Below are 12,440 nucleotides of genomic sequence, written 5' to 3'. Positions count from 1 at the left end.
TTATATTTATCGTGTGAAATAACCTTGTATCACCTCACCCACTCCTGTTATATTTATCGTGTGAAATAACCTTGTATCACTCACCCACCCACCCACTCCTGTAATATTTATCGTGTGAAATAACCTTGTATCACTCACCCACCCACTCCTGTAATATTTATCGTGTGAAATAACCTTGTATCACTCACCCACCCACTCCTGTTATATTTATCGTGTGAAATAACCTTGTATCACTCACCCACCCACCCACTCCTGTAATATTTATCGTGTGAAATAACCTTGTATCACTCACCTCACCCACCCTCCTGTAATATTTATCGTTTGAAATAACCTTGTATCACTTCCACTCACCCACCCACTCCTGTAATATTTATCGTGTGAAATAACCTTGTATCACTCACCCACCCCACTTATAGAGTGTTGAAGAGTGTTGCAATACAATTGACCTGTTTGGTTTCTAACCTTTCATAGTATTTCTTAATCGTGTTTACATGACACAACCTCTTTTGCTTACGACGGCTAACCTTTTTGTCAACAACATATGGACTTTGATATCTAGCTCTCAGTGGTTGACCAGGAATGGGAAGTAAGACTAACACTTCTCACCACGAATGAAATTTCTCTCTTTTGACTTTCTGTCATAGTTTTGTTTCATTTTTGCTTGTGAACCTTACAAATTTTATCTGGCCAGCGCACATGCTTTTGAAAGTATGTCCCGAAATGTAGACACATAGTCCAAAAGACTGATTTCAGGATTGTGATTGAGCCATTGTTCTTTTAGATGTTTTAGTGACCCGCGCACACTATGCCAAAATACAAGCTCAAAGGGGCTAAACCCTAAACTTTCCTGTACTGACTCCCTGGCATCAAACAACAACAAATGCACACCCTCATCCCAATCTTTCTCGGTCTCAAAACAATAAGTCTTAATCATATTCTTCAAAGTTTGACGAAACCTCTCTAAAGCTCCCTGTGACTCGGGATGATAAGCACTAGACTTAACTTGCTTAATACCCAGCTGGTACATAGCTTGTTGAAACACCTTAGACATAAAATGTGAGCCCTGATCAGACTGAACAACATCTGGCACACCAACTAAGGTGAAAAACTTGATCAAAGCCTTGACAATCACAGGAGCAACAATCCTACGAATTGGAATTGCTTCAGAAAATCATCTGGTAGAAGCAAACATGATAGTGAGAAGATACTGATTACCAGACCTAGTCTTAGGTAGTGGACCAACACAATAATAACTCTACGGAAAGGTTCCTCAAAAGCCGGTATGGGTTTTAAAGGAGCGGCAGGAATTTTCTGATTTGGTTTCCCAACAATTTGGTATGCATGACAGGTTTTGCAAAATTCAGCCACATCTGGTCTCAAACTGGGCCAAAAGAAATGTGCCAAAATTTTCTCACAAGTTTTGTTTACACCCAGATGACCTGCCATGGGATTTGCTTGATAACGGTGTTAGTAGCCTCACCGAAACGTCGCTCATGTTAATAATAAAGAAGTTGTATATCCATAGATCTCTCCCCGTTGTTTTTCGATATTGTCTTTACCTAATGTGTTAATGAAGACGGTGGAACACCAGTTTATCATCCAAAACTGTGTTCCACAGGAGATATCGCTTGTGTGAGATCAAACGATATCTCCTAGGAGATATCGTTTTGACAGTAGATTTTGTACAATGCCCTGACAATGCTATGACGTCATGTACTTGATGACGTCACAATGCTATGACATCGCTGCACTGCAAGTGTAATGGCAGTACCATGTTCAGAGATATACATTTTTCATTGAAAATTAATGAAGAGTGATTTTGGGTGATAAATAGAGTCTCACCCACGTGTCTTCTGATATCAAATATATCAACACTCGTTGATAAAAGTAAAAGTATCCTCGGCAAGCCTCGGATATTTGTAACTTTATCAACTCGTGTTGATATAATTGATATCAGAAGACACTTGGGTGAGATTCTCTATTTATTACTCGCCCGTGGAAGAAACTGCAGTGTAATATTTTCACGGCAATATTACACTAGTGTAATACCACTAGACGTATGACGTCATAATGGTTCACAGTTATGACGTCACAATGCTAATACCTCTGTCACAATGGCAAACAGACTATAGTAGCTACACCAAAACGTCGCTCATATTAATAATAAAGAAGTTGTAGATCCATAGAACTCTCCTCGTTGTTCAAAACATCAACTTCTAAATGCGACGCAAAGAAGTGGTCGCCAAGGCGTGTTACATCTACCATGTGAAACAACACTGTGTCCACACCCTCACTTACACCCGTTACATGTACCATGTGAAACAACACTGTGTCCACACCCTCACTTACACCTGTTACATTTACCATGTGAAACAACACTGTGTCCACACCCTCACTTACACCCGTTACATTTACCATGTGAAACAACACTGTGTCCACACCCTCACTTACACCTGTTACATTTACCATGTGAAACAACACTGTGTCCACACCCTCACTTACACCCGTTACATTTACCATGTGAAACAACACTGTGTCCACACCCTCACTTACACCCGTTACATTTACCATGTGAAACAACACTGTGTCCACACCCTCACTTACACCCGTTACATTTACCATGTGAAACAACACTGTGTCCACACCCTCACTTACACCCGTTACATTTTACCATGTGAAACAACACTGTGTCCACACCCTCACTTACACCCGTTACATTTACCATGTGAAACAACACTGTGTCCACACCATCACTTACACCCGTTACATTTACCATGTGAAACAACACTGTGTCCACACCATCATTTACACCTGTTACATTTACCATGTGAAACAACACTGTGTCCACACCATCATTTACACCCGTTACATTTACCATGTGAAACAACACTGTGTCCACACCATCATTTACACCCGTTACATCTACCATGTGAAACAACACTGTGTCCACACCATCATTTACACCCGTTACATTTACCATGTGAAACAACACTGTGTCCACACCATCATTTACACCTGTTACATTTACCATGTGAAACAACACTGTGTCCACACCATCATTTACACCCGTTACATCTACCATGTGAAACAACACTGTGTCCACACCATCATTTACACCCGTTACATTTACCATGTGAAACAACACTGTGTCCACACCCTCACTTACACCCGTTACATTTACCATGTGAAACAACACTGTGTCCACACCCTCACTTACACCCGTTACATTTACCATGTGAAACAACACTGTGTCATTTACACCCGTTACATTTACCATCACTGTTCCACACCTCATTTACACCCGTTACATTTACCATGTGAAACAACACTGTGTCCACACCATCATTTTTACACCCGTTACATTTACCATGTGAAACAACACTGTGTCCACACCATCATTTACACCCGTTGCATCTACCATGTGAAACAACACTGTGTCCACACCATCATTTACACCCGTTACATTTACCATGTGAAACAACAACACTGTGTCCACACTACCTCACTTACACCCGTTACACCCGTTACCATGTGAAACAACACTGTGTCCACACCATCATTTACACCCGTTACATTTACCATGTGAAACAACACTGTGTCCACACCCTCACTTACACCCGTTACATTTACCATGTGAAACAACACTGTGTCCACACCCTCACTTACACCTGTTACATTTACCATGTGAAACAACACTGTGTCCACACCCTCACTTACACCTGTTACATTTACCATGTGAAACAACACTGTGTCCACACCCTCACTTACACCTGTTACACTTGCCGTCTTCACCTTGTTTTCGTTCTGCAAGACCTTCAATTTCCTTTCTCTGGAAGGAGGAATCTGACAGCTTCCTTTAATTCATGATTGTAGAATATAATTTTAAGAAACAAAATATCTTTAAACGGTCCCAGTAAAACAGAAACTTAATTCACGGACTCTCTTTAAGCCGTTTTCCTCTATTTCACAAGCAACAACGTCCATTAGTGATATAAATATTATTGTAAACATTGCACTCTCAAAGCCTCGTGTATTCCATTTCCGTCATTAATTAACCATTCGTCAGCCACTTTGCATTACCTTTGTGGTTCATAGTGGGTTTAATACGTGTGCATAGAAACAGGGTAATGAAGACTGTACAATTAGCAGAATAGAACTAATAGATATTCTCACTTTTCCAGTTCCTGCCATCTCATCAACACGGACTTATCACTAGCTGCCACAAAGAGTTCTCAAAGTATGCCTCTTAACTGGCTGAACAGTAATGACAAATGCATTAGCCGAGACTGTTTGGAGAAATCGATCCTGGGCATATGTTATGTTTATTAAAAAAATATATAATGCAAATGTTTGATATGAAATTCAACGTATTCTGGGATAAAAAAGCTTGTTTTCTCAAAGAAACCCTATTGGTGTAAGAAGAAATAAATAAATGTCTCAACATTTCTATTTACGTATCATCTTAGCAAATGGAGAAAGTATGATAGGGACTGGGAACTGTGAATACAGCCGTATATACAGAGCCGCGGCCTCATGCATTTGTCTGCGACATTGTAGTGATTTATAAATTACCATGATTACATTATTAGGTGGGTGGTCAGTTATATTTTAATGAAACCCCTTAATTAAAAATGTGGCCTGAATAAACTACAACGCTCATTTACCATGAGGATATGTGTTGTCAAATTCAGTATGTAAAGGGGTGTAATCGTATAGTAGTCAAAAAAAGGATATGCGTACAAAACTTAGGAAAGAATTGCACCGAATGTTTTAAAAATGCGTTGATTGAACATTGAATTTGTTTGCTATTCTATCAAACACATGCTACTGTGTTGCTGCCGTTTTTCCTCAGGAGTGAGTGAGTTTATTTCTTCACATGTCTGTATTGTAGTTACTGTAGGAAAGGAGCATCCTTCCAGTCAATAATTCTTAACTGGTAGGAGGAATTTCTGTTTACAGTGGCGTTTTGACAAGCAACCACAAGTAGGCATAACATGATCACCCAAATTCCGTCAAGCATGTGTTTTTTTCAAACACTTGATTACTCCGCGTGGTCCTGAAGGCCATCTGACTGAAGCATGAGGAGATCTGATGTTGTTACCTGTAACTCTGGCTAAAGCATGCGGAGATCTGATGTTGATACCTGTAACTCTGGCTGAAGCATGAGGAGATCTGATGTTGTTACCTGTATCTCTGACTGAAGCATGAGGAGGTCTGATGTGGTTACCTGTAATCTGTGGTTGAAGCATGAGGAGATCTGATGTGGTTACCTGTAACTCTGACTGAAGCATGAGGAGATCTGATGTTGTTACCAGTATCTCTGACTGAAGCATGAGGAGATCTGATGTGGTTACCTGTATCTCTGGCTGAAGCATGAGAAGATCTGATGTGGTTACCTGTTAATCTCGTTGAAGCATGAGAAGATCTGATGTGGTTACCTGTTAATCTCGTTGAAGCATGAGAAGATCTGATGTTACCTGTAACTCTGACTGAAGTAAGAGAAGATTTGATGTGGTTACCTGTAATCTCGTTGAAGCATGAGAAGATCTGATGTGGTTACCTGTTAATCTCGTTGAAGCATGAGAAGATCTGATGTGGTTACCTGTTAATCTCGTTGAAGCATAAGGTAATCTGATGTTGTTACCTTTAACAAGCATGAGAAGATCTGATGTTTTTTTCCTATAAGACTTGTTGAAGGATGGGAAGAGGATATGTTTTTACCTGTAACACCGTATGAAGGATAATAAACTCCGTTGTTACCTGTCACATTTGCTGAAGTGTCCGAAGATTCGTTGTTTTACCTATAACACTGGCTGAAGGATCTGATCTGAAGTTGTAACCCCGGCGGAAAGATGAGAAAATCCTATGTTTTTATCAATTTGGTCTGAAGGAAAAACCGATTTTAAGTTCTTACCGTTAACCTTTTCAGAAAGATAGGATGATCGCTGTTTCACAGGTGAGTGAGTGAGTGACTTTAAGTTAGCAATATCAAAGCAATATCATGTCAGGGGACACCAAAAATGGGCTTCACACATTGTACCCATGTGGGGAATCGAACCCGGGTCTTCAGCGTGACGAGCGAACGCTTTAACCACTATCCCCCAGGTGCGCAGATCGATGTGCATGATGTCAGTAACTGGATTATCTGGTAGAGACTCGTTTAGAAGCATTCACAGACCATTTCCATACAGATGGATTATGGATGAGTGCGGTACTAAAGAAACAACGAAGAGACAAACTGATATATATGACCATGAAGAAACCCAAATGTAAAAAGGATACGCAGAAGACACAAAGGCCACAATAGGATCAAATCAAACGTTTATCTGACATTTGGCAATGTTTATCAAACTAGAAACAGTGGCTGTGACGTGTAATTTATAGACTGCGATATAACTCACCCTGACGCCACCTGTGGTTGTGTCCTCTGATCGTCATGCAGAAGGTTTGTTCAGGGTCAACCTGACCCCACGTGTGGTTGTGTTCTCTGATCGTCATGCAGAAGGTTTTCTCCAGGGACACCCTGACGCCATCTGTGGTTGTGTCCTCTGATCGCCATGCAGAAAGATGTGCTCAGGGTCAGAATGAAGCGGAGAAAATATATACCCTGTGTTGCCGCCGTACTTTCAACCGTACGATACATCCTTGTATCAGATCTTCATTCGTTTGTTATAAATACCCGCACCCATTCGCCTGCAACATAACTTCTACCACAAACCTACCACACCGCTCATAAGCTTTAAATCAAGAACAGAAAACAACTTCGTCAAAGTTTAATATTCAAAATATCTGTCATGCTTCGATACATTCAACAGCATTAGCACTATTAATGAGCTTTAGGATTTTCCCATAGAATCTTAAGCTGTTTTCGGGGACATTGAAGAACCGAGCATCAGGGAATCCCCAGTCCTGAACTTCTGCTACTGCTTGATGTATTCAACGCGCCAATAGGTGTCTAGCGACTTATATTCTTCGCACCAATCCTTCTTCAAGACAAAACTCGGTACAAGCTGTCCCAAAGGTATCCACAGTCCAGATACTGGCACCATTTGGATCTTATAACAAAACGTTGCAATTTCAGAAACACGTTTGTTCCGACAACCTCCCTTCAATACTGATAGGGCAGCCGGATCGACAACCGATTACCCTCGCCAGATGAAAGAAGTGATCTACCATCTGAGATCCTACATCAAAGTTGACTGCTATATTAAAGTGTACTAAGTGAACATTTGGATTTATTATTTATCAAGACACAAAAACAGTAATGCACTTATTTCTGTTTGAAGAAAATAACTGAACTCGCGTGCCTCCATACCTGCCCATACGCTGCAGTATTAGTAAACTAGAACCCAGTGAACCATTCTATCACAGGACAAGGCTCCAGTCACCCCTGGCAATATAAAACAGACACCCTGGTGCCGCACTTCTGGTTTGGATCGGAAATTTATACATCGTGTTAATGGTTCCTGACCTGGGTGAGTCTGTAAACAGGGATTACAAGCAAGGTCGGTTAATATACTACTCACACTTCGCTAAGGATCAACAAAATTCCCAACTGAAGTTAAACATAGATTTATTATTTGAAATTGTATCCATTTAAAACCGGATACATAATGATATGGTAACCCCTCATTAGGCAAACAGCCACTTAAATCTAACCTTTTGCACTTGATACATGAGTAACCATAAAAATGGGTTTCATGGCACCAAACAACCATTTTCCAAATCATGGAACGAGTCATTGACAAGTACAAAAACACCTGTGAATAGCAGGTATGGGATCCACAAGATGCAGTGAAATACTGAAACCTAGGATCCATGCTTGCAATAAGCTTAGATATTATAACCAAATTTGACCCCACATCATAGTTTTCTGTTGAATCAATGATTTGATTCTTAGCAAAGTGTGAATAGTATATAAGGGATGAGTTTATGGAAAGAGTGAGTTAATGTCACAGCTACTTTGGGCTCCAAGTAAACCATGCCTCGTTGTAGCGGTGGGGTTGGGTTTGTTCAGTCGGACATAGAGAAAGACATGAGGTGTAATCAAATGTTGTAGTAGTCATAGAAGCAGCCATAAAAGCCCTGAAAAACGCGAGACAGTCTCTTGGAAATCATCATACATTATATCAACTTTTGCACATATATCACAAGTAGCAATTATGCAGCTATTCATACACTTCGTCGTCGTAAAATTCGTGTTGAGGTCATTCTGACAAGTCTCCGACTTGGACACTGTGGGTTAAATGCCTACAGGAGAATTATTGATAAGATAGTTTATTCTAAATGTGGTCATAGCAATTTGGAGAAGCCTGAAAATATTGAACACTATCTAATTACACTATCTTGGTTCTTAGATGTTGATCAAATGTTACACAACCCCAGTGCTAGTAGGTTGCATCAAACAGCCAAACGCCAAAATCAGTTCTTCCAACATTAAATTGACTTTTTCGACTTGAAAGGAAATATTTCTAAACATTATTATTATTGTTGTTCTTGGTACCAATACCTCCACAAGCATAACGTCGCTCAGTACGTACTGGACTTGATGTTTAGTTTACTGCTTACCAGACACTATTTTAACTATAGAGGACAACACACTATAAAAACGGGCTATAGGTCGCCTACAACTGAAGGTAGATCACCGTACTAGGGACCATGGGGACTTACAGTACGTTTGCTTCCAGCATGGATCCCAGCTGGATTTACACCATCCCTTCAGCCGTTAGCAATTTAGCAAATCTAGCCATATATTAAAAAGACATGTATTCTACGATTAAAAATGTGGAACGTAATTTACTTCGAATGTTTTGGGACTTACGTACCCTCATAGGAGGACAATAATTCGACAGTACTTAAACCCCCTTCGAGGATACAGCCACATTAATTATGAACAGCCCCTGCAAGTTTTTAACTTTTCGTCTCTTGATGATATGTTAGACCCAAAGACACGATGGTGAGATTGTCAAAACACGTGTAACAGAACTCGATGAGTGTAGTCATCTCATTTGCACACACAACACTGGCGGATCGAGCAGTTGAGGACGTACGGGAATATGGAATATGCACGTACGCACGCACGCACGCCCGATACCCCACACACACACACACACACACATACACACACACACTACGCAGAGAGACACGGGTGGTGGGGGTCAGGTCAGGTCAGGTCAATATGCGACTTGCAGAATAGACACGCTACCGCTCTCCAAACCCAAATACCCGCCTCTCTATCAGTGCTTAACCGAGCTGTGCACTAAACAAAGGTCTGCATGTCATAAGATCAATAGAGAGGTCACCGTTGTTGTTCAACCGAGACTCCGAGCAGGATTCATATTACGACTTGTTGGCAACGCAATGTTTGTGCGTGTACATACTAGCGACCGTTGACGAATACAGGAACTAGAACAGCTACTATCTGTACCACATACATTTGGCGCGCCAATCGACTGTTGTTATCCCGCTGTCGTTACAAGCAGGAAGTAACTCTGTGTTGTTGGAGGACAACTGGCAACGGGATAAACAAGCAGATCGGCGAAAAGGTAGGTAGGGATATTTACAAACAACCCATGACTATTCGGGTTGAAATTTATCCCCAGCAACCTATGTTTGCCGTTAGAGGCGACTGACGTGACATGTCATCTTATGCCATGCCTAGAATAATTATCAAGCCATCTATCACTAGTTAGATTGTTTGGTCCAGATTCGAGTATTTACATATCGAGGTCATACAGCTGAGAACATTCTGAGAGCGTCGTTAACCAAGAAACAAACAAATACTTACATACAGAAGAGACTTCACAGACAGGCAGAACGGAAATGCAGATTCAAGGAGTTATAGCAAAAGTGAGCGAGTATAGTTTTATGCCATATTTAGCTTCCCTTTTAGCAATATTCCAGTAATATCAAGGCGGGGGCCTTCACAGAAATGGGCATCACACATTGTACCAATGTGGGGAATCGAACCTGGGTCTTCGGCGGAACGAGCGAATGATTTAACCACTGGGCTACCCCACCTACCCTTATATGAAAGAATGAGATACAATTTAATCTTTGAATGCAAACTTTCGGGTAAAAGAAAACATAGATTGGGTACCATATTTGTGTTTTGATTTCCATGACTGCTTTCAGCCTCGTAATGTTTAGACAACATTGTTAAATTGTTTGTTCAACTCATGTTTCCAAGTGTATACTTCCTTTTTCCAGCCGCGTATTTCTTCCAGATATATCACTGTTTAGGACCCAAAGCTTATCAAATACTAGTATTTGAAATAAGCACACATGTCAGTTGCATTGGTCAAATGTACGACGTCAGAATCCGTACGTTCTAAGGGCCTATTCGATTATGCTAAACCGGTTTTGGTTCTGACACTTCGAAACCATCTCCGAGGCAGGTTTCGCAGTTTCGGTTTCGCGTTCTCTCATAACAAACATGGCGGAAACCACCAGGCTGAACTGCATTTGCAAGCGCCAAGTTCAGCTGATCTTGGTGGCAAAATAGAGCAGCAGTTTCTGTAACCAAAATAATGATACAAATCAACTGAGAACTAGGAAAGTGGGGCGGTGGGGTAGCCTAATGGTTAAAGCGTTCGCTCGTCACGCCGAAGGCCCGGGTTCGATTCCCCACATGGGTACATTGTGTGAAGCCCATTTCCGGTGTCCCCCGCCGTGATACTGCTGGAAGATTGCTAAAAGCGGCGCAAAACAAAACTCACTCATTCACTAGGAAAATATTATTCAAAACCCCAGAACATGACTATTTTATGTAAATTGTATACATAATTACTTGAAACAGTATACTTTCATATACGCAAATTTTTACCTCCAAAAGCATCTTATCTGTTTATTATTTGTTAATTCACTGTTAAAATAACAAAAACATATGCTGCAATCCAATTCGTTCCACACATATAGTAGCTGGGACATTTTTGGGGTATCCATTTTGAAACCGGATTGTGAAACCATTCACTCGTTTATAAAAATAGAATTTAGTTTCACTTTGAAACTATATTATCCGAAACTAGACACTCGTTATGACAGGAGAAACCAGTTTCGCAATAATCGAACAGGCCCTAACTGTCGCTTCACCTTTGTATAACAGATGAACTTCAAAGAATGGTCCATCGCGACTCCGGAGGCAAGGAGGGCCGCCATCAGGGAGATGAAGAAAGCTGGCTTGGCTGAGAAAAGACGCCTAGAGAGGGAAGGGCTCCTCCCCGACTATGATTACCCCGACCCCAAGGGAACACACAGATCGTCAGGACAGAAGAGAAAACCAATCACCGTCCTCAACGACAACCCAGGACCGTGTTACTACATCGACACGCCTACGCGTCCTGGAGTGTCTATTTGCGGACGACCTCGTGATTGGAACCGGACGATGTTAATAGACGGAGATGACCTCAACACCAACGTCACGAACTACAACGACGGTAGTCATGCGTCATCTCTCCCCGTTGCCACAACCGCTGGCTGGAATGAGAACAGACTCAGGAAGGAGAGCGTGTATCAAAGCACCCACAATGCTCAAGCTCTGACAGACAAGAAAATAAAACCAGAAAAAAGGATTGCGTTAAAGAAGCGGGGTTTGTCTCCGGAAAATGGACACAAGTGCGAGGGAACTGTTGACCCTACTACAGTACGCCTGTTACCGTCTGTTAAATGTTATCCACAAAACCCTGGGCCTGGCGCGTACGCCCCCGAACATTGCAGGGTAGCCTTATCTCATTAACCAGCGTTTTCCATCACCGGACGTCACCGTCCATTCCTCAATGATGGCAGTCTTCAAGTGACTGATGCCGGGCTTGTTGGGCATCAGTAAATACTTGCCTGGATCCCAGCGTGACATTGTATATCAACAGTTGCTTTCTTAGAGTTCACAAAAACTGAATAAAAACACATCTGAGACTAACTGGACTATTCCTATTAATAGAATTGTAAGAACAAAGACGTGTCCCATTCTTTATATCGTTGGTCTTCAAGTTCGTTTGAGATTCAGTATGCATTCGTAGTTGTTAAGGATTTGGGTTAGTAAAGAGGTTTTATTGACTGTGGTAAGAGACCTGAAGAGGTTCGTGTGGTCGGGTTCGGGGATTTGATCGTCAGTCATCGCATCCTGATGGCGTGGGGCGTCAACACCAACCACTGGTATGTCCATCCCGATTGTTCACATGCTGAATCTATGTATCTAGACTATTACTGACTAGCATAAACAATACTCGGTCCTGTCAGATGAATGTGTACTTATAGATCAGTGATTAACGCATAGGGAGAACGTGATAAAGGTTAATAAAGCACAATAATTATCCCTCTTGTAAATATGTTGTCAGTTAAGAATGACAGTATGGTTGTCAACGGTTTCGAGATCATGTGACAATAAACCGTTTGGACTTTGCCAAGAGGCGGTTACCTTGCTGACATCACACATACATGTAATT

General features: G+C 41.4%; 2 protein-coding genes across 2 annotated transcripts in view; both read left to right on the top strand.

The window, feature by feature from the left end:
• Positions 1-9,251: 9,251 nt before the first annotated feature.
• LOC124274304 overlaps positions 9,252-12,440 on the top strand; it is a 34,022-nt gene continuing 30,833 nt past the window's right edge. The window contains exon 1 of the mRNA XM_046709653.1: positions 9,252-9,545. The gene's annotated coding sequence lies outside the window, so the exon portion shown is untranslated. The remainder of the gene's footprint in view (positions 9,546-12,440) is intronic.
• Positions 9,608-12,397, top strand: LOC124274293. The gene is made up of 2 exons (XM_046709639.1): positions 9,608-9,849; positions 11,105-12,397. Exons 1-2 carry the CDS (start codon positions 9,823-9,825, stop codon positions 11,732-11,734), a joined length of 657 nt encoding a protein of 218 aa, XP_046565595.1. The 5' UTR covers positions 9,608-9,822; the 3' UTR covers positions 11,735-12,397.

The sequence above is a fragment of the Haliotis rubra genome, unplaced genomic scaffold (genome assembly GCF_003918875.1).
Source record: "Haliotis rubra isolate DU_JTF1 unplaced genomic scaffold, ASM391887v1 Scf104, whole genome shotgun sequence".
Lineage (NCBI taxonomy): Eukaryota > Metazoa > Mollusca > Gastropoda > Lepetellida > Haliotidae > Haliotis > Haliotis rubra.
Note: the sequence above shows the minus strand (reverse complement) of the source record. Positions and strands in the feature narration are given on the sequence as shown.

Excerpts from the sequence above, each read along its gene's own strand:
- LOC124274293 (XM_046709639.1), top strand. The coding sequence starts at position 9,823 with ATGCAGATTCAAGGAGTTATAGCAAAA. Across the intron at positions 9,850-11,104 it reads TTCAAGGAGTTATAGCAAAA|ATGAACTTCAAAGAATGGTC; the intron begins GTGAGCGAGTAT and ends TTTGTATAACAG.